Source organism: Pinus tabuliformis, chromosome 5_2 (genome assembly GCF_031772625.1).
Source record: "Pinus tabuliformis cultivar Carrire ecotype Pingquan chromosome 5_2, CPIR1, whole genome shotgun sequence".
Classification (NCBI taxonomy): Eukaryota; Viridiplantae; Streptophyta; class Pinopsida; order Pinales; family Pinaceae; genus Pinus; species Pinus tabuliformis.
Window position 1 is genome coordinate 476,739,864 of NC_142306.1, and position 22,147 is coordinate 476,762,010.

Here is a 22,147-nt window from a genome sequence, read left to right on the forward strand (position 1 = left end):
AAATAACTTAATGATGAGGCAAATCTTTTGAATTTGCGATAATAGGAGATTATTGAAAAATCAAGCTAGTGATTACCAAAATTTAAGGGCCAAATTTATTTCATGAGAGAGAAAAAAATCTATATCTATAAATTTATACAAATTTAATCAACGATAAGATAAATTGCGACTAAAAATCCATACAACACGTAAATATACACTCCATGATACAATAAGGAACCTATTCAACTAATTTTTAAGTAAGTTAATATTTGAAAGCCTACTATACAAAATCAAATTAGTTGGAATTTTTTTTCTTCATTAGAATCACCATATGATTTAGCATTTTAAAATGTGTAGCTAAAATTAACATAAAACAATAAGAAGAAGAACTTTCTTAAAGGAAGAACTTATCATAACTACATATAATTTCACAATTCCAAATAAAAAGTGGAAGAAATGTGGGATGAGAAGGACAATGAATTGTTGATAAGGAAACAGAAAGAAATCAAGAGATAGACATTTCAGTGGATTAGAGAACAAGGCAGATGCTTTAAGGTCTTATGAAAAATTTATGTACATTATTACCATTTGTGGTGAAGAGGTACACAATTCATTTGAGTGTTTTTCTGGGAGAATGTACACAAAAATTTTAGCACACTAATCAAGTAGTGCCCAAGGAGGGTAAGAATATTTAAAAAAATATATGTTTCTACAAGGAGCCTTTTTTATGCATGTGCAAAGATAGATATCCAATGTCTTTTATGTTCTCAATTATTTTCATCAAATCTCGACAAAATTTAAAATAAAGAACTCCTCTTTTTTATTTTTGACCCAAATTTTGTAATATATTTCATAATGGCAGAAGTGTCCTCAGACACATAATTTTATTAATAAGAAAAACAAGTACATCTGGAAGTTTGCAAGAGTTTACACCCGAACAACAAAACACTCTTGCAATGAGCTATTTATAAGCTTAATGTCCTAACTACCTCTAATTATGGATCACTTATAAAACAACAAGTGTCCATTTACAATAAAATCTATTCAAACAACTTACTAACAATTATCCTAAATTAGAGCCTAAGATACGACACATTTGTAGAGTCATATCGTTTTACAACAATATACTAATTCTAAATGCCTCCATTTAATAATTAAATATTCTATATTAATAATTAATAATTTAATAGCTTAAATTAATAATTATTTTATTCTAACTTAATAACGTATGATAATATTTATTTTGGATTACCTAACATTCCCCACTATGATCCAAAGATACATTACAATAGATATCAAGTTCATCCTGAACTTAGTAAATTTTATTCTGCCAAGAGGTTTTGTGAAAATGTCGGAGATCTGATCTTCTGAAGGACAATAAATTGGCTTTAGGACATCTTTGGCAATGAGAGATCTGATATGATGATACTTGGTGTCCACATGCTTTGTCTTTGAATGAAAAACTGGGTTCTTGCCAGTTTAATGGTTGATTGGCTATCAATGAATAATGGTGTAGCTTCTGCCTAAGAAATGCCTAAGTCTTGCAAAATTCTGCGTAACCAAACAATTTCACTTTCTACTTCCCATGCTGAAATGTACTCTGCTTCTGCTGAAGAATTGGCCACTGTAGCTTGTTTCTTACAACTCCAAGACACTGCTGCTGACCCTATGTTCATTAAATAACCTAGTGTTGATGCTTGATCATCAATACTTCCAGCAAAGTTGGCATCCGAAAATCCACCAGGTACAAAATTTCTAATCTTTGTGTAAAGAAGACCAAAATATTTTGTTCCTTGGATATATCGAACAACTCGTTTGGCTGCATTCCAGTGGCTATCTCGTGGTTCCTACATAAAGCATGAAAGAATATTGACTGCATAAGATAGAGTAGGGCGAGTGTTTGTCAAATAAATCAAGCTACCAATCAACTATCTATAAGTAGTACTGTCCACCATTTCCCCCCCTTCAAATTTTGAAGTTGCAAGTTTTGCTCCATGGGGGTAAGAACGGGCTTGCAATCCTACATTCCAAATCACTGAAGAACCTCTGTTGCATACTTACTCTGAGAAATTAAAATATGATGTGGATGTTGGAAGACTTCAACTCCAAGATAGTAGTGAAGTAATCCCAAATCTGTCATCTTAAAACCTGCATGTAACTCTATTTTCACCTGTGCAATATGACCATCAATGTTTCCAGTAATGATCAAATTATCTACATACATAACAAGAATCACCAGATATTTACCCTATCGTGGCACATAAAAAGTATCATCAGTTTCACTTCGTTGAAAACCATCTTTCCTAAGGTATTCATCCATTTTTTCATACCAAGCTTGAGGATCTTGTTTTAACCCATATAAAGCCTTGATCAATTTGCAGACTTTATGTTCTTTCCCTTCAATTTCAAAACTTGGTGGTTGTATCATATACACTTCTTCTTGTAAATACCCATTAAGAAAAGCACTTCTCACATCCATTTCATGAACTTTCCATCCTTTCTAACGGCCAATGCAAATGTTAATCAGATGGTGCTCCATTTAGCTATAGGAGCAAAAGTTTCCTCATAATCAATGCCTTCCTGCTGCGAAAAACCTTTAGTGACAAGTCTTTCTTTATACTTTTCAAGTTCTCCCTTTTGGTTGTACTTAATTCTGTAAACGCATTTGCATCCTATGGGTTTAACATTTTGAGGACAATCAACAAGTTTCCAAGTGTTGTTATCAATTACTGCTTGATATTCTTCAACCATAGCTTGTTGCCATTCTTTATGTTTTACTGCTTCGTTGTATGTGGAAGGTTCAGTAAAATCATTTGCTATCAATGCAAAATTTCCTTCACTTCTGTGTGACTTCCTTGTTCCTATTTTATTTTGCTCATCAGGACTTACATCTTTCAAAAGTTGAACTACCCATTTTGGTAGTTGATGCTCACTTGTTTGAGATTCTAAAAAGTCACCGTCATTGTAAAGAGGATTAAAGTAAGGTGATGTTCGTCGATCAGTTGAAGATTCTGGAGGTGGAGAATCATTGTCTGAAGAGTTGTTGTTGCTTGGATATGTGGATGAACTTCTAGAAGATCTTGATGGTGTTGTTGAAGTAGATGGACTGGATGAATCAGTTTCAGATGAAGGAAAATCAAGTTCATACCAATTTGGTGAATTTGGTTGACTTTGTGTATTTCCTTTTCTTTGACTGGCTTTAGTTTCTAAATTTTGAAGAAGACCTTCGATTTCCTCAGCACTCTTACTCTGTGTTTCATCAAAAATTACATCCCTGCTCACAATAAATTTTCCATTGGTCAAAAGACGATACCCTTTCTTCTCATCAGAATAGCCAATCATTGTGCATTTCAAGCTTCTTGAGTCAAGATTAGTTCATTTTTCTTTCGGAACTAAGGCATAACATACTGATCCAAAAGCTCTAAGATGTTTAACTCGAGGTTTGAAACCAAACCAAGCTTCATAAGGTGTGATTCCATCTAAAGAAGCAGTTGGAGATTTGTTTCTTAAGTAGACGGTTGTATGAATTACTTCTGCCCAATATGTTGAACTTAACTTTTTGAAAGTTAACATAGATCTCACCATGCCTAACAAGGTGCGGTTCATTCTTTCTACTACTCCATTTTGCTGTGGAGTGTAAACATTTGTCAGATATCTTATTATGCCATTAGCACTGCAATAAGTTTTAAATTCATTTTAAGTCAATTGTCCCCCATTATATGTCCTGAGAGTGCCTATCTTTCCTTTGACTTCGTTTTCAACAAGCTAGCGAAAAATTTTAAACTTTTCAAATTCTTCTGACCTGTGCTTCAGGAAATAAACCCAAGTCATTGTACTGAAATCATCAATGAATAGTAAGAAATACTTGCAACCACCAAATGAAGTTCGTAGTGGTCCACAAACATCACTATGAACTAGTTTCAACATCCTATTTGCATGTTATGAACTTGTTGGAAAACTTTCTCGACTTTGTTTTCCATAAATGCAAGCTTCGCATTTTTCATTTTCCTTTTTGAAAGTCCCTTAACCATCCCTTGTTTCTGCAATTGAGAAAGACTATCGAAATTTAAATGTCCATATCTTACATGCCATAATCTTATAGGTGAAATTCCTGTAGTCACTGCCCCTGCAAAGTCAGAATGCCTTGAAATAACTGTCCCTTTCATCCTTAACAATTTTCCATTTTCATAACTTGTCATATTGTTCTCAAGCTCTGTTTGATTGAGTTAATTTTAACTAGGCCATCTTCCATAATTACCCGATGTCCTGCTTGTCGAATCGTGACTAAAGATAATAATTTTTTCTTAAAGGTTGGTACATACCATACATTTGTAATCATTTTCTCTCCAATGCTAGGGAGAGAAACTTTAACTCCACCTTTTCCACAAGGAGTATGTTTTGTATCATTTGCAAGAAAAATGGAATTAAGTTGGCAATCTTGAAAATTCCAAAAGAAGTCATGTCGAAAAGTCGAGTGTTGAGTTGCCCCTGAATCCAAGATCCAAGCATCTTCATAATAACTTTTAAGATGAGATGAAAACTGTAATGCTGACAAAGAAGTAAAGACATAGTCTGAACTATCATCATCTTGATCATTTGCAAATTATGCTGAGTGCTGATGAAACTTGGGGATCTTGTTAATAGAAGTTCGACAATCTTTAGCATAATGTCCAACTTTGTTACACCTTTGACACACAATTTGACTTAAGTCTCTTCCTCTTCCTGCAGGCTTTCCTCTGCCTCTGCTTTGACTTTTGTTTTGAGGTTGTCTTCTACCTTGATTATTATTTCCTCATCCTTGAAAATAGCCTCTTCCTTGACTATTTCCTCTGCCTTGAAAATTACTCCTGCCTGAATTGTTTGCACTACTAAAGTTGTTTCCTCTTCTTTGGCTTAGACCTTGACTTTGTACATTATGTGTTGCTTGATTCTGTTTGAAATTCCCTCTGCCTCTGTTTCTAGAACTATTAGTTAATGATTTACTAGTGCAGTTGCATTCTTAACTTCCCATTTTGCTAGTGCAGCTCAATCTGTCGGTTTATTTGGCTTAATATCACCATCACATATATCATGCCACAGTTCATTATAAATGAGAGTGCTTTTGATGAGGCGTTGCCATGTTTTATAATATTTTGTGCCTTCAAGTTTGTCGGAATCAGAAAACAAATTAATCAACTTTGACATTGTAGTGTTGAAGCTTCACACCAAGAATCAAGCTAAAAAAATATCAAGATGGGCAACACAACATGCAACACATGATGCAAAGACGATCTATTGGGGCTTGGCCTTGACCCTCGTATAGTTGTTGAAACAGGAGAAAAATGGCTTAGCTTTGCACTTGGCTCTAGTCAATTTCTCAAATTTTTACAAGGTAACTTTCGAAATTTGACTTCTACAATGATGCTCTTCCAAATCCTGGTAAACAACAAATATTACCCCCCGTCAAAGTAAAATTACTTTTAGTTACAATGTCATTCTTATCTCTCCAAAATAGAAAAAACAAATAGAATCTCCTTATTACTCCAAAAATTACAAATGACCTTATTACTCCACAAATATTACAAAATCCTTATTACTCCAATAATAATAAAACATTACATAAAAATATATACCTTATCTCTCCAAATTACAAATTAAAAACAATAGAAAAATCCTTATCTATGGCCAAGACTTCTTCACTTCTTATATTCAACTTTAAACTTCCAAATAAAAAACTCTTTAAGAGGCTGATTTTTTTTTTTTGTTACAAGTTGTCCTCCACGCTGGCTACTAGCTAGCTCAATCTGGCTTCTTGTTGGCTTAGGTTGGCTTCTGCTGGCTTCACACTAGCTTTGCTGGCTTCTTCTGCTGGTTTCACGCAGGCACTATCTTGAAATAATTAGACACTACAATGGTATATAATACTAATTTTTCCAAAATGACAGGAAGACTACCCTCTATTGTAAGTTGATCTTGTACACTAGTGCTAACCAACATTGATTTGGGCACAGAGAACTCTTTCAAGAAACATGTGATGAGACTTCGCTTTGGAAATGAGAATTTTCAGTTCTCGGCAAGCTGACTGGCAAAGGGTGAGCTTCTGTGTTGAAAACATACCTATCTAGAGGGAGCATATTGTTATCACCAAAAAGCAAGTAAAGGTACTTGAGATTTTTTCCCAAAAAGAAAGTCTTCATTTTATCTCTTCGTAAAGGAGGCAGCACTGTCACGTCAGATAGGGAACTATATCCTCCAGAAGCAACCTTAGTATGGGACTCAAAAGCTTGAAAGATTTGCCAACCCCATTCACGATACTTTTCATCCTCAGTTATGCGGTGTAGCACAAATAGGGATTCAACAGTCTCAGGATGCAGAAGATTATGACGATCAGCATATCGTATTATTATATCATCCAAAAAATTAGAACTTTTGTTTCCTCCCTGCAAACCCTCTTCAGATCTGGAAAAATGTTTTCGACATCAAGTATTTTCCGGGGACAAAATATTAACCTCAACTGCTAGATATTCAAGCACAACTGCAAAAAATGGGGGCTCCAATTGAAACGAAAAGTGATACTTTACAGTAACATGCAATCCATTGATTTCAACTCAACTTAAAATCGATGATATAATTAAATTTCTTTTCCAGAAAAAAAAAAAAATTAATAATAAATAAATAAATAAAATAAAAATTAAATTAAATTAAATAAATAAATAAATAAAATTAGATACCATATATTAACTGACCAAATTAATGGAGTTTTCCATGTGCCTATCGAGCTGGAATCTCCTCCTCACATCAACTGCAGCATTACTGGAGCTCTGATACCACAATAATGGAAAAGTGTCCTCATACACATAATTTTATTAATAAGAAAAACAATTACACCTGGAATTTTGGAAGAGTTTACACTCGAACAACAAAATTCTCTCACAATGAGCTATTTATAAGCTCAATGTCCTAACTACCTCTAATTATGGATCACTTAAAAAGTAACAAGTGTCCATTTACAATAAAATCTATTCAAACAACTTACTCACAATTCTCCTAAATTAGAGCCTAAGATACGACACATTTGTAGATTCATATCTTTTTACTACAATATACTAATTCTAAATACCTCCATTTAATAATTAAATATTCTATGTTAATAATTATTAATTTAATATCTTAAATTAATAATTATTTTATTCTAACTTAATAACCTATGATAATATTTATTTTGGATCATCTAACATTTCATGATTACATGTTGAGAAACAACTAGATAATTTAATCAACATTAAATTTCCATAGTCTAAGAAGATTAACATTGTAAACATTTCTAACATATGATCAATACATGCACGCTAATTTACTTCTTTTGCATTTATTATTTATTAATTTAATATTGATTAATCACATGAGCCTTGCATGGAGAATTATAGTTATATGAAACAATACACCTCTTTTTGTGCAAGCACAAAGCTACACTACACTTTGTAAGTCTTTAAGAAACTTGTTCTTTTTAAAAAAGTCTCATAACCTTCATGTGAGAATTGAAAGAAGAAAGATGTGAGCTTTTCAAAGGTAGGGATCATGGTTTAGGATTCAAAGAACCATTAAATGTTATATATGATGATGAATGTTACGAAAATTTAATGTTGTCATATATGTTTCACAAAGAATATCTTCTTAGTTCATGCACATTGGAAGCAAGAATATTCTTTCTCCTTCTAGACCTTGACACATTTTCTCTCTTTTTACTCCTACTTGGGATATCAAATATTAATCAAAATAATGTTTATAGGTTTTGGAGCACCCATGTGACAACCATTTTTGCTAATACCTCTTGTAAATAAATGCCATGAATTGTAATTCATGTAAATAATATATGGAAATTATGTTCCAATGGTTTTCCTTGGTTAAATCACATCCTTAGTTCTTGTAGGTTATCTTAAACCATTACAATTTGAAGGTGTTTCATAACTTGCATGAATTCAAGTGGTTTCACAAAATTCCAATAAACCATGGTTTCATGTAATTTTCAATAATTTTCATGGTTTCAAGTCGTTTTTAATAATTTGCATGGTTTCAAGTGGTTTTCTTTAGTCGTTGTCGCATCTCATTTTTTAACTACGTGGTATTACTTTCAATGCTTATTTTATCTTACTTTTATTGTTTCATTCTCCATTTGTTTCTTGTTTTCAATCATATTTCCTAATGCATACAATATGGAGCAAGTAATATAAGAAATAAGGCAATTTGAATTACCGATATTTGCATGAATTTCTTGAATTGCATGATCTTCTTGTTTGCTCAATGTATGATGACTTTTTGTCATCCTTTCTCTAGATCTTTCTCGTATTTCCTTTGTGGATGCAATTTCTTTCCTTTTCTATATCCAAGTCTCCAATTTCCCATGTTTTTTGTGAATTCTTGTTTCATTTTCATGCTCTAATATTTCTCTGTGAATGAATGTTTGTTTTTTTTCTACAATCGAATTTAGAGACTAATTTATTTGCTGACATGAGAGGCTCAATCGAGCCACTCATTAACCATGCATACTGATCAATTGAGCGTTTTTTTAATGCTCGATCAAGAAATTTAAATTTTGGATTTAAGCGCTCGATCGAGCTCTTGAGGTCCTAAAAATCAGAGTTTCAATACCCCTTCTGTAGATTTCTCTGCAACCCCATTTTGTACCCTAGCGGATTTAGGGCAGAATTTGTTCTTAATTGGTGGAGTTGATAATATTGGATTCGTAAAAGAATACTCTATCCAATGCCATATCAATTTCACACTTTCAAATTCATATGATATTTTTCATCCAATTTCTTTTAAACATAACACTTGAATTTTTTTTTGAACAGTTTCAAAGGGGTTGAATAAAAAATCAATAACATAAAATACTCACAATGAAACAAATTCAAAAAATTGAGTCCAATTTCGAAAAATAATAAAACATATAATTTTGCATAGAAATTTATTTTTTTAATATGAAAATCTTTTGCAAAAAAATTATTAGGACAACGACGTAATTCTTCACATATTGTCTTTTTACTCCAACTCAACATTCACAATGCTTATATGAATTTTGAGAGTTGCAATTCCATAAAAGATGAAAAACTTAGGAACCACATTTGACCCGAAAGTGTAAGAGATCTTCATGCATTCAACCCTTAATAAGGTTTTGATGAAAATTTTCTTCATTAATCACAAAAGACAATTCCTAGGTCCAAATTTCAAGCCAACCAATGTAATTTATGATCAAGACATTGATGATAAATCTAATTTATCCAAGGGAATAAATAATGTAGAGATACAAGAAAAAGTTGCAAAAAAAAATTCAAAAATAAACCCATAATGCCCAACAACCTATATAGAATGTTTGAGAAAGTAAAAAATTAGAAAATAATATAATATAAAAAAAATAAATGTAATATAATATAATTCTAGAGAAAGCCAAAAATTAGAAAACATTATAAAAAATAAATGTATTGTGATGAATGTATAAATAAACTTTAAAATAATAAAGTACGTGATAGCTTTTAAATAGATATTAAAATACAATAGATTATAAAATTATTAACATAATATCAATTCAGGGTTGTGAGAAAGAAGACCACATTTATTTAGATCATCTTTATACTTTATTTAGATCATCCTTTGTAAAGTAATATTGATTTCTGGCCAGTACCCAAAACAATATAATATAAGAGACCAATCTTCCCACACTCGTGATAAAATGCCCAACAGCTGCTCACCGACTCAAACCGCGTCATCGCGAATCAGCACAGGAAGAATATTGTTTCATCGTGTGTCCTCCGCTTGCAGTAATTGCGAGGACTGTTTGGTATCCTCACCTAAATCCAAGTTCTGTCTCCTCCGTTTGGGTCAACAGCTGTGCTGTGATATGGATTTAATAATTAAATCCAACGACATTTGAATCGTATATTTAAATTGCAACGATAATGATATCGAAGTAAAGAGTATTGGATTTTAATTTTGTTTTAAATATAGTTCAAATCTAAACTTTCGTAAAGTTCTAATTTAATAGTTAAGTGCAACTCTAATTAAATCGTATATTTAAATTGCAATGATAATGATATCGAAGTAAAGAGTCTTGGATTTTAATTTTGTTTTAAATATAGTTCAAATCTAAAGATATATAAACTTTGGCAAATTTTTAATTTAATAGTTAAATCCAACGACATTTGAATCGTATATTTAAATTGCAATGATAATGATATCGATGTAAAGAGTACTGGATTTATAAAAATTTGCGTAGAAGCCGAATTCTGAATGACTTCTCTATTTTATATTTTTTAACCTGGCGGCGGTACTGTCACTGCAATCGTTGACTCCATGTGGCATTTGTCTGTGAAGATTCACAAAAATGAGCTCAAGTTTAGGGGACCTATTGTGTCATGCATCTCATTCTGCGTCGGTGCTTTAGGGGACCTACGAGATTTTGTGGCTGCAGAGAAGGCAAATTGGCAAAGATTGTCACTTTGCGAGACGGAACCCTACCTGCAAGGGTTTGAGCAGCGAAAACTTTACACAGGAGTTTGGCCCCATTGACCTGAAGGCGGCAGATCCCGGAGGCATTGAATTTTCGCGAATATTTTCCCGTCAATTTTGTCTCAAACAAGGAAGGAAGTAGTGCAAGCTCCCCCTTATAAACGCAACGGAACCCTACTGGCAAAGGTTTGAGCAGCGAAAACTTTACACAGCAGTTTGGCTCCGTTGAACTGAAGGCGGCATATCCCGGAGGCATTGAATTTTCGCGAATATTTTCCATTCAATTTTGTCCCAAACAAGGAAGGAAGTAGTGCAAGGAACCCTACTGGCAAGGGTTTGAGCAGCGAAAACTTTACACAGAATTTTGGCTCCATTGAACTGAAGGCGGCAGATCCCGGAGGCATTGAATTTTCGCGAATATTTTCCCGTCAGTTTTGTCCCAAACAAGGAAGGAAGTAGTGCAAGCTCCCCCTTATAAACGCATCGGAACCCTACTGGCAAGGGTTTGAGCAGCGAAAACTTTACACAGGAGTTTGGCCCCACTGAACTGAAGGCGGCAGATCCCGGAGGCATTGAATTTTCGGGAATATTTTCCCGTCAATTTTGTCCCAAACAAGGAAGACAGTAGTGCAAGCTCCCCCTTATAAACGCATCGGAACCCTACTCGCAAGGGTTTGAGCAGCCAAAACTTTACACAGGAGTTGGCCACCATTGAACTGAAGACGGCAGATCCCGGAGGCATTGAATGGAATTATCATCCGTAAAACTGCTCTTCGGCCGGGAGAAGCCCGTCCATACGGCTTTAGGAAGAGACGAAGGTAATATGCTTAATTTCTGATTTTGCAGCCTCATTTTCAAGCATTTGAACGACATAAATTGCAGCTTTTAGGGCGTTGCCTGCATCTTGATTTTTTCTATTATTTACAACCGTTTGATGAATCTATTTTGCTCCGATAGAATGCCAAAGCACATTTACATAGTGTTGTAGAAAATTGAACAATATTTGCATCATACACGCTATTTTGAAATATGAGTTACAGCTTCGGATATTTATTTTCTTGATATTCACAAGTTTTTGACGCCCTCAAATGAAAATTTGTTTCTGATCATAATTTTAGGTTTCCATAGACGATTATTTTGAAACCTTCCCTCGTATTTACAGATCATTTAGTTTTTACTTCATTTCCAAGTTGTTTGAAGCGCCCAATTTCATCTTGAGGCTATTCTAAAACCCTCTACCTGGTCATGGAATAGTACCGGGGAACGCGCAAACCTCAGCAGGTGGTGGTGGTGCCGGTGCTAACGTTTTCTGGCTCCTGTCGGAGTGGCTTGCTTATTATCTACCGGCACATATTTGCCATGCTTTCATTCTCGGCATCACGGTCATGTTTGTTTGGTCCAAAGTATCAGCCTTCATTAGCAAGTAAGTTCTTGCACTCCTTGGTATTGTTAACATTTTCTTGTGCACTCGTTGAAGTTTTAAAAGTAGTTTGACACTCCACACTTATCTCAACAATAACAGTTATTCAGAAGAAAGATCATTTCATTTGGTAGATATAAGCAAAGGTCACGGAATGAATTCTATTGTCTGACTGAAAATTCTATGGCAGACAACTAGTGCCTGTTCCACGGATTTCATTTTCAAAACTATTTCAGGAGGTTGCTTCTGCTCTCGTATTTGAAATCAGCGAATTGTTTGCGTTTGCTGTTATACACGGTGATGCATCTGGGAGAGATTTGAAAAAATTTCTTATGGTATGTCCATTTTTATCTCAGCTATTACTTCAAGGTTTTGCTTGCTTCTAATGGTGCATGATTCTATCAATTGGAACCAGCAGAAGATAGGCAAACCTCTTGAATTATATCCTCACTAAATCTACAAGTATAGTTAAATGGTTTCGACTGGAAAAACATTTGTACGTAAAAATCAGATGACATTTGGCTCACTAACTACAAAAGTGTGATAACATGACAACAATGAAAGAAAATAAACGGAGGGCAATGTGAAATGGAGTTTAAACGTATCTAGCTAGTCTAATCAGTATTAAGGAACCAGAAAATATGTCGTGAGAAGCGGGGCAAACTCATCGCTGATCATGCAAAAATTATGCAGTATAAAACATTCTCTAGACGCAGAAGGCTGAGAATTATTATATCGTGGCCTACAAGAATGCGTGGCGTATGCATATGTGAATTCGAGCCAGAAAATCAACAAGGCTATTTGGTGTAACCGATTATTCAGAATGAACATAAAATGTGCAGAGAGGGACAATGGATATTGAAATATTTCCTTTTCTCTAAGCGATACCCATGCAAATGATAACCCTTGTTTTATTGCAGGTTGTTGCAGGTCTCTGCTTTCTTTCTGTGGCTTCCAGCTGGCCTGACTTCTTCACTCTCTTCTATCACGGTAAGGACAATCCTGGTTACATTCTGTACCTCTTTCCTTTTCCTACAGTTTAGTGCAGCTTTCCACAACCACTTTGTAATGACAAGTTCAAGTCATCTTGTTGCATATGTAATAGAAGCATAATGTTATCTATATCTCAGCTGAGTCATGCTACTGGTTATGGTCTTGAGCTTTTAGTCATAAATTCATTTGTGTTCCTGTCAATGATATTCCAATTTTAGCGCATTGTAGCTTCATACTCTATACAGTTTTCAGTGGCACTCAGTTAAATTCTGCAACCAGTTTTGCATGTTTTCAGACAAATTATGAGGGCCCTGATCTCTTCTACGGGCTTCAATGAAATTATGAATGATTTCTGCCACTTTCTTTTGGGTCTCGCGACATCATCTTCCATACGAACACTGCAACCGGCTATGTTTATACCTGGAATCAGGAGCCTGATATTAATTGCGATGAAAAAGCAAGGAAAGAAGCTGCTGGTTTTGTTGGAATTTAATTCCAACTGCAACAATGAACATCTGTACATGAATCTGATTTGCAGTAAATGTTAAAGGTGTTCGGTGCAGCAAAGTCGCCTTTGATATTTCTGGACATTAATATGCATTAAAGTTTGAGTTGATTTCCCCTTCAGACAGCCGACTTGTTTTTGATAAAGTCATCACCGCCTTGCTGCAATAAATTCTGAGATAAACATTAAAAGATATTTTGTAATATTTTATTGTTTTAATCAGATATCTTTCAGCATATAAATACCGCACAGCAGTTCTGTTTTAAAGTTAGAAGTAGTAGAAGCAGCAGCAGCAGCTGAAGAACCACACAGAGCAGAGGAAAGCACGCAGTAGCGTGAAGAGGAAGAAGAATAATTTCAGAACAGTGAAATGCACAGCAGTGCAGAAATTTGAATGTAATTTGTTTTTTATGTTCATCTGTGTGGAACAGACTCGTTCCTTAGTGAATTTCTGAAGTAGATGTTCAACAATAGAAGTTTTGAAATTCTCTCTGTATGAGGAAGACAAATCTGTAACAGTTAGTTTATTTTGATAAATACAAGTTAAATTTTTCTTGTTACTGTTACACCGTCACCGTTGCTGAAACACCTCGTAACTCAAAAATTACTTGACGTCAAAAGTTTACGTTGCTGAAACACGACGATCAGCGTTGCTGAAACACCTGTTTCAGCAACTGAAAAAAAACTGTGTTGCTGAAACACCGTTTCCAGCAAGCGAATTTTTCTTTTTTTTCTGTGTAAAAACAGAGTGCGATTTTTGTCTGTTTGTTATGGGATTTATCAGAAAATTCCAACATGGTATCAGAGCAACTGAAAAAAAACTGTGTTGCTGAAACACCGTTTCCAGCAAGCGAATTTTTCTTTTTTTTTTCTGTGTAAAAACAGAGTGCGATTTTTGTCTGTTTGTTATGGGATTTATCAGAAAATTCCAACATGGTATCAGAGCTAGTCTAGGCACTCAGTGAGTCAAAAACAGGGATTGTTTTTCACTGTAGGCGCTGTAAGAAGTTTGTTGAGCAGATTTTTCCAGCAGAGAAAGTTTTTTCCTTGTTTTCAAAATACAGTCAGTATCTTTTCTTTACGAGTACAGGTTAAGATGGCAGATGCTGGAACAGGTTTGACAAATCCCCAGCTACCTCAGTTTAATGGGAAAAATCACAGTTATTGGTCCATAACAATGAAAGCATTGTTTGCTTCTCAAGGAATATGGGAGCTGGTTGAAACAGGTTATGCTGAACCTGCAGATGCAACAACATTGGCTGCTTTGATAGCAGCAGAAAGAGACCAGTTGAAGAGTGACAAGAAGAAGGATGCCAAAGCCCTCTTTTTCCTCTTCCAATCAGTACATGAAAGTGTTTTTCCGCGGATTGCAGCAGCAACAAAGTCTAAAGAGGCATGGGATATTCTCCAAACTGCCTATCAAGGCATGGAGAAGGTGAAGACTGTAAAGTTGCAGATGTTGAGGAGAGACTTTGAAAATCTCAGCATGAAAGAATCTGATACAATAGATTCATTCTTCACCCAGGTTATTAGCTTGATAACCCAGATAAGATCTCATGGAGAGATTCTTGAAGATAGAAAGGTTGTAGAGAAAATCTTGAGATGTTTACCCTCAAGGTTTGAATCTATTGTGGTGGCAATAGAAGAAACAAAAGATCTCTCACAGTTCACGGTAGATGAGCTGAGTGCTTCTCTGTTGTCTCATGAACACAGACTGAGTAGAGGAACAGATTCCTCTTTTGAGCAAGCATTCAAGACTCAGATGTCTTTTGGCCAAAGAAGAGGTGGAGGCAGAGCAAATTACAGAGGTCGTGGAAGAAGCCAAAACAGAGGCAGAAATTATCCAGCTAGCACAAGCGGAAGGAGCTGCAATCAGAACCAAGCTGAAGGTTCAAGCAAACAGCAAGCTCATGGACAAATGTATGACAAATCCCAAGTCCAATGTCATTATTGTAAAAAATTTGGGCACTATGCCAATGAATGCAAGAAAAAACAAAATGACATGAACAATAGGCAGAATGTTAATTTTGCAAATGAAGAAGATAAGAACCCAAAGAATGTGCTGTTAACATGTAACATAGCACAAGACAAACAAGATGATTTTTGGTTCTTAGACTCAGGTTGTAGTAATCACATGACTGGAAATATTGCAATGTTTGCCAATCTGGATGAAAATGTGAAATCTGAGGTAACAACAGGGACTGATGATAAGATAACTGTCAAGGGTAAGGGCAGTGTCAATATCCGAGCAAAGAATGCAGAACAGATGACTGTGCAAGCTGTATACTATGTACCTGGTCTGAAATGTAATCTTTTGAGCATTGGACAGCTCATGAACAAAGGTTACAACGTGTTCTTCAAAGATGATTTGTGTACTATCAGAGACATACCTCCAAGTAAGAAGATCATTGCACAGGTGCAGATGACCAGCAATAGAATGTTTCCTCTCAAACTCAGGGCAGATTTGAAGGAAGGCAGAACTATTGCGGCTGTAACACAAGAAGTCTTTCAAGAACAGGTGAAAGATGTGAATTGGTTGTGGCATTTGAGATTTGGACATCTCAATTTCGGAGGCCTGAATCTGTTGCACAGAAAGGGCATGGTAAAGGGATTGCCATTGATTGAGAAACCAGACAGCCTTTGTGAAGGCTGCATCTTGGGCAAGCAACATAGAGAAAGCTTTCCAGCAGGAAAGAGTATAAGGGCAAAAGCACCCTTGGAAATTGTTCATTCTGATGTGTGTGGACCGATGCAAATACCATCATTTGCTGGAAATAGATATGTTTTAACTTTTATTGATGATTAAACCAGAAAGACATGGGTGTATATGCTGAAACAGAAGAGTGAAGTGTTTGAGAAATTCCGCCACTTCAAAACTCTTATTGAAAAACAGAGTGGGCATTATATCAAAGTGCTCAGAACAGATAGGGGAGGAGAGTACATCTCCCAAGAATTTCTGCGTTTTTGCAGAGAGAATGGCATACAAAAGCAGTTCACAGCAAGGTATACACCTCAGCAAAACGGTGTTGCTGAAAGAAAGAATAGGACCATTCTTGACATGGTCAGAAGTATGCTGAAGGCAAAACATTTGCCGTATGAGTATTGGGCAGAAGCTGTTACTTGCGCAGTTTACATCTTGAATAGATGCCCAACTAAAGCTGTCATGAACAGAATACCAGAAGAAGCATGGAGTGGTCAAAAGCAAACTGTCACTCACATGAGAGTATTCAGTTGTGTGGCATATGCACATGTACCAGATCAGCTAAGGAAAAAGCTTGATAGTAAGGGGGAGAAGTGTGTCTTTATTGGCTATTGTGATGAGTCAAAAGCATACAAACTCTATAATCCATCCACCAAGAAATTAATAATAAGCAGAGATGTGCAGTTCATTGAAGATGAAGCTTGGGATGGAAGCTTAGATAAAACAGTGAATGTGAAGACAATTGTGTCTCATGAAGAAGAAGAGGAAGGGACAGCGGCAAATAATCCTTCCTTGGTGGCTCCTCCTACACCACAGCGAGTACAACAAACCACACCACAAGCTGGAATCCGAACAGCCTTGAGAAGTCAAGGAAGAACAGTTGTTGTTACACCACAAACAGCAGCTGCTGAAACACCACAGGGATCAAATACACCCTCAAGTTCGGATGGAACTCCAAGCACACCAAGAAGACCAAGATTCAGAAATCTGAGTGAGATTTATGAACAAGGAGAGGTAAGTAACAATACCGGTCTGAATTCATTATTTGCTTTGTATTGTCATATTGATGACCCAATCCATTTTGAAGATGTTGTAAATGAAGATAAATGGATTGAAGCAATGAATGAAGAAATTGGTGCAATTGAGAAGAGTAAAACATGGGAGTTAGTGGATCTCCCTAAAGGCAAGGATGCCATTGGAGTTAAGTGGGTTTATAAGACCAAGAGCAATGCTGAAGGTAAGATTGACAGGCACAAAGCAAGGCTTGTTGTGAAAGGCTACAAGCAGCAACAAGGCAGAGACTATGATGAAACCTTTGCACCAGTAGCAAGGATGGAAACAGTCAGAACAGTGTTGTCTATTGCAGCACAACACAAATGGAAGATTTATCAGATGGATGTTAAATCTGCATTCCTGAATGGAGTGTTAAAAGAAGAGGTTTATGTTGATCAACCTCCGGGCTATGAAGTTGAAGGACAAGAGCATAAAGTTTGTAAACTGAAGAAGGCTCTTTATGGGCTGAAGCAAGCTCCAAGAGCGTGGTACAGCAGAATTGATGCTTATCTGATTGAGAATGGGTTTGCTAAGTGTGATGGTGAACCCACAGTCTACATAAAGCAGAATGACGGTAAGATTATTATTGTTGTTTTATATGTAGATGATCTGATTTTTACTAGCAATGATGCTTCTCTCATTGCTGATTTTAAAGCAGTCATGAAGAGTGAATTTGAAATGACTGACTTGGGCTTCTTAAGATATTTTCTTGGAATTGAAGTAGACCAAAGTGAAAATGGTGTTTTCATTTCTCAAGATAAATATGTAGAAGCTGTTTTGAAGAGATTTAACATGCAGAACAGCAAGGCTGCTGTGACTCCAACAGTAGTGGGGCTGAAATTAACCAAAGAAGACAGCAGCAAATATTTTGTTCCAAAATTGTACAAGAGCATAGTTGGCAGCCTTATGTACTTGACTGCAACTAGGCCGGACATTATGCACGCTGTGAGTTTAATCTCCAGATTTATGGAAAGACCGAAAGAGACTCATTGGCAGGCAGCCAAGAGAATTCTAAGGTATGTGAATGGAACGAAAGGGTTTGGTATTTTATACTCCTCTTCTGAAAGTTTCATGTTGACAGGTTACACTGACAGTGATTGCGCTGGAAGTGTTGATGATAGGAAAAGCACATCGGGATATGTGTTTCATATGGGATCGAGAGCCATCTCATGGGCTTCCAAGAAGCAACCCGTTGTGGCTTTGTCAACAGCAGAGGCAGAGTATGTGGCAGCAACAGCAGCAGCATGCCAAGCAGTATGGCTGAGAAGAGTTCTCAAATATTTGTGTCATGAACAAGAAAATGGCACAACCATTTACTGTGACAATAGCTCAGCAATAGCATTGTCTAAAAACTCTGTTTTTCATAAAAGAACAAAGCACATAGACACTAAATATCACTTCATACGTGAATTGGTTAACAATGGTGAGATTGTTTTGCAGCACTGCAGAACAGAGGATCAGCTTGCAGACATCTTGAAAAAACCATTAGCAAAGAAAGGTTTTGATCATTTCAGAAAATGTCTGGGTATGCAGCAGTTGAAATTAAGGGGGAGTGTTGGAATTTAATTCCAACTGCAACAATGAACAACTGTACATGAATCTGATTTGCAGTAAATGTTAAAGGTGTTCGGTGCAGCAAAGTCGCCTTTGATATTTCTGGACATTAATATGCATTAAAGTTTGAGTTGATTTCCCCTGCAGACAGCCGACTTGTTTTTGATAAAGGCATCATCGCCTTGCTGCAATAAATTCTGAGATAAACATTAAAAGATATTTTGTAATATTTTATTGTTTTAATCAGATATCTTTCAGCATATAAATACCGCACAGCAGTTCTGTTTTAAAGTTAGAAGTAGTAGAAGCAGCAGCAGCAGCTGAAGAACCACACAGAGCAGAGGAAAGCATGCAGCAGCGTGAAGAGGAAGAAGAATAATTTCAGAACAGTGAAATGCACAGCAGTGCAGAAATTTGAATGTAATTTGTTTTTTATGTTCATCTGTGTGGAACAGAATCGTTCCTTAGTGAATTTCTGAAGTAGATGTTCAGCAATAGAAGTTTTGAAATTCTCTCTGTATGAGGAAGACAAATCTGTAACAATTAGTTTATTTTGATAAATACAAGTTAAATTTTTCCTGTTACTGTTACACCGTCACCGTTGCTGAAACACCTCGTAACTCAAAAATTACTTGACGTCAAAAGTTTACGTTGCTGAAACACGACGATCAGCGTTGCTGAAACCCCTGTTTCAGCAACTGAAAAAAAACTGTGTTGCTGAAACACCGTTTCCAGCAAGCGAATTTTTCTGTTTTTCTGTGTAAAAACAGAGTGCGATTTTTGTTTGTTTGTTATGGGATTTATCAGAAAATTCCAACAGGTTTATCTGCTCGTTGGGAGCGGTGAAAACTATAATAGTGCCAAGGCCTTACGGATAGAGTTTAGCCAAAGAAGAAAATATTACGGGGAGCGTATGGGGTTTGTGGAGGAAAACAGAAAGCCAATCTAAAAAAATGAAATGCGGAAGGTCATTGTTGTTATATACTAGCTAATGTCATTATTATTATATACCGCACTATGAAATGCGGAAATGTCATTATTATTATTATATACTAGCACAATTATATTAATATATAGAGATATATGGTTGTTACTGCTCTATAACTGTAACTGTATATATGATATGTGATATGCTATAGACATTAATGTCAATGTTGTTATCATATAAATAGATATTTAACCCATATTTATGGTTGATATGCCGTAGACATTAATGTTCTTATTATATAATATTGTGGTTTAATTTGTTTGTGGAACTATAAGGTGCGGAGCAGCAGCTTTGGTTCTTGTCTGAGAATGTGATGACATGGAATCAACTCTTTTTTGTTGAATTAATGACCATGTGTATTTATTGCTATCTAATTAACGATTTGGAAAGCAGCTTTGGTTCTTGTCTGAGAATGTGATGACATGGAATCAACTCTTTTTTGTTGAATTAATGACCATGTGTATTTATTGCTATCTAATTAACGATTTGGAAACCGGTAAAGGTATTCAAGAGATTTTTAGATCTTAGTAGATTGGTTTAATCGGAGATTTGAATTCAAAATTTTCCATTTAAAATATGGTAAAAGAACATTCCTAACTGCAGAAACAATTTGACGAAATTCAAATCTTGAATACTTATAGAGAGAACAATGTCAAAGGATATACTCTTAAAACAAGCTTTATTCGTGAATGAGAGAATTTCATTCCAGTGTTTTAATATGTAAATTTTCCTTTAATCTTTTTTATTCTGCCCATCCTTCCGGGTAATACAGGGTTTAATCTTAATTTTTACTTGACTTGAGTATTGATACTAAATATATGAACAAGTTAATAAGTATGCTTCTTACAAACAATCAGATTTTACTTTCTCATTTTGGTTGAAATAACCAAAATATATTTTTCCAAACTGTGTGTCAAATTAGTAGCAGAAATAAATAACAAAAATATATTTTTTTTCATTTTGGTTGAAATAACCAAAATATATTTTTCCAAACTGTGTGTCAAATTAGTAGCAGAAATAAATAACAAAAATATATTTTTCTTTTTTAATGAAAAACCATGTCAAAGTAGCCTAGGCATTCACAAGTCATAAATAAACCAGTTTAATACTCCACAGAAACATTGTTTGAGAAAGACATTATGACAGCTTTCAGAGTTAAAAGCATGATCCGGATATCTAACTACCATAAGAATAATATAGTTCAAACCCTGAGCTTAAAACTATTGCAGATTCCCTGAATATTGAGAATCTGACACACATGGCCCTTATTGCAATCGACTTAAGAATGCCCTCGTTCAAATATCATTGTCATGTCCTCGTTCAAATATCATTGTCATGGCAAAGTTTTCGATCTTTGAGCGGAAGACTTTGTTTTATTAATAAAAAATTAAGATTTCCGAAGGTTTGAGATCCTCTTTTATGAATCGTTATTATTATGATATAATGTATTAATCTTTTATTAATAAAAAATAAAAAATTTATGAATGTTTGACATCCTGTTTTATAAAGCGTTACTATTATAATTATATAATGTTTTATGAATCGTTACTATTATTATCATATAATGGAGTAGTATAATATTTCATTATGATGCTAAATTGAATATTGATGGGAAAGCATTGCCAACCTTCGTTTATAAAAATTGTATTTTTATTTATGCAACCATAGAAAGCATCGCCAACGTCCATTTGTAAAAATTGTACTTTTATATATGCTCCATAGAATTGTCAAATTGTACTTTTATATATGCTCCATAGAATGGTCAAAGTTGTCTTCGACACGTCTTTTGAGTCTACGTGATATGATTGTAGTTTCAAACCGTCTTTTGAGTCTCCGTGATATGATTGTAGTTTCCAACCGTTTAGTCTGCTTTTCTGAGTATCAATTATTATGCTTAGATAAAACTTTCTTGTTATAATATAATTGTTTCAAACCGTTTAGAGTGCTTTCCTGAGTATCAATTGTTATGCTTAGATACAACTTTATTGTTGTAATATAATACATTAAATAATAATAATAATACTATTTATAAGATGTATGTATTGTGTTTTTGAGATTTATACGTACAGAAAACTCATATTCTTATCACGTGAGTAAACTCATATTTTAAAATAATGTTTAATGATATAATATTTAATCAAATAAATAATAAAATTAATTATTATTTATTTCGACTGAGCTTTGGGTGAGAATAGATGCATGTTCTGCATTGAAGGCTTTACGTTTGGGAGATAGTAGGAAAGGAAAACAGAACTCAAAATTTCTCAGGCTGTCCAATTTTTCCTCGAAGGGTTCTCTCGTTTCCTTCACTAACCGATTGGTTGGTTCTCCTTTTCCGTCCAGCAGCAGAGTAAGTAATGATCAGGTCGCCGCTCTTCATTCTTGGGTTCTCGGATCTTCTCTTCCTTGAGATTCGAGCAGATCAGCCCAATCAATCGGGGTGCATATTTCTCGGTGTTCGAATGTTGA

The 22,147-nt window shown here is 35.1% G+C and overlaps 1 protein-coding gene across 1 annotated transcript; it reads left to right on the forward strand.

Moving 5' to 3' along the window:
- The first annotated feature begins 11,209 nt into the window (after positions 1–11,209).
- Positions 11,210–19,639, forward strand: LOC149159722 (reticulon-like protein B5). The gene is made up of 6 exons (XM_089434398.1): positions 11,210–11,282; positions 11,719–11,887; positions 12,075–12,219; positions 12,805–12,874; positions 13,157–13,353; positions 19,511–19,639. Exons 1-6 carry the CDS (start codon positions 11,210–11,212, stop codon positions 19,637–19,639), a joined length of 783 nt encoding a protein of 260 aa, XP_089290524.1.
- Positions 19,640–22,147: the final 2,508 nt, after the last annotated feature.

Bases quoted from the DNA above. Each gene is read 5' to 3' on its own strand.
- LOC149159722 (XM_089434398.1), top strand. From the start codon at position 11,210: ATGGAATTATCATCCGTAAAACTGCTCTTCGGCCGGGAGAAGCCCGTC. The intron at 11,888-12,074 runs GTAAGTTCTTGC...ATTCTATGGCAG, and splicing joins GTATCAGCCTTCATTAGCAA to ACAACTAGTGCCTGTTCCAC. The intron at 12,220-12,804 runs GTATGTCCATTT...GTTTTATTGCAG, and splicing joins ATTTGAAAAAATTTCTTATG to GTTGTTGCAGGTCTCTGCTT.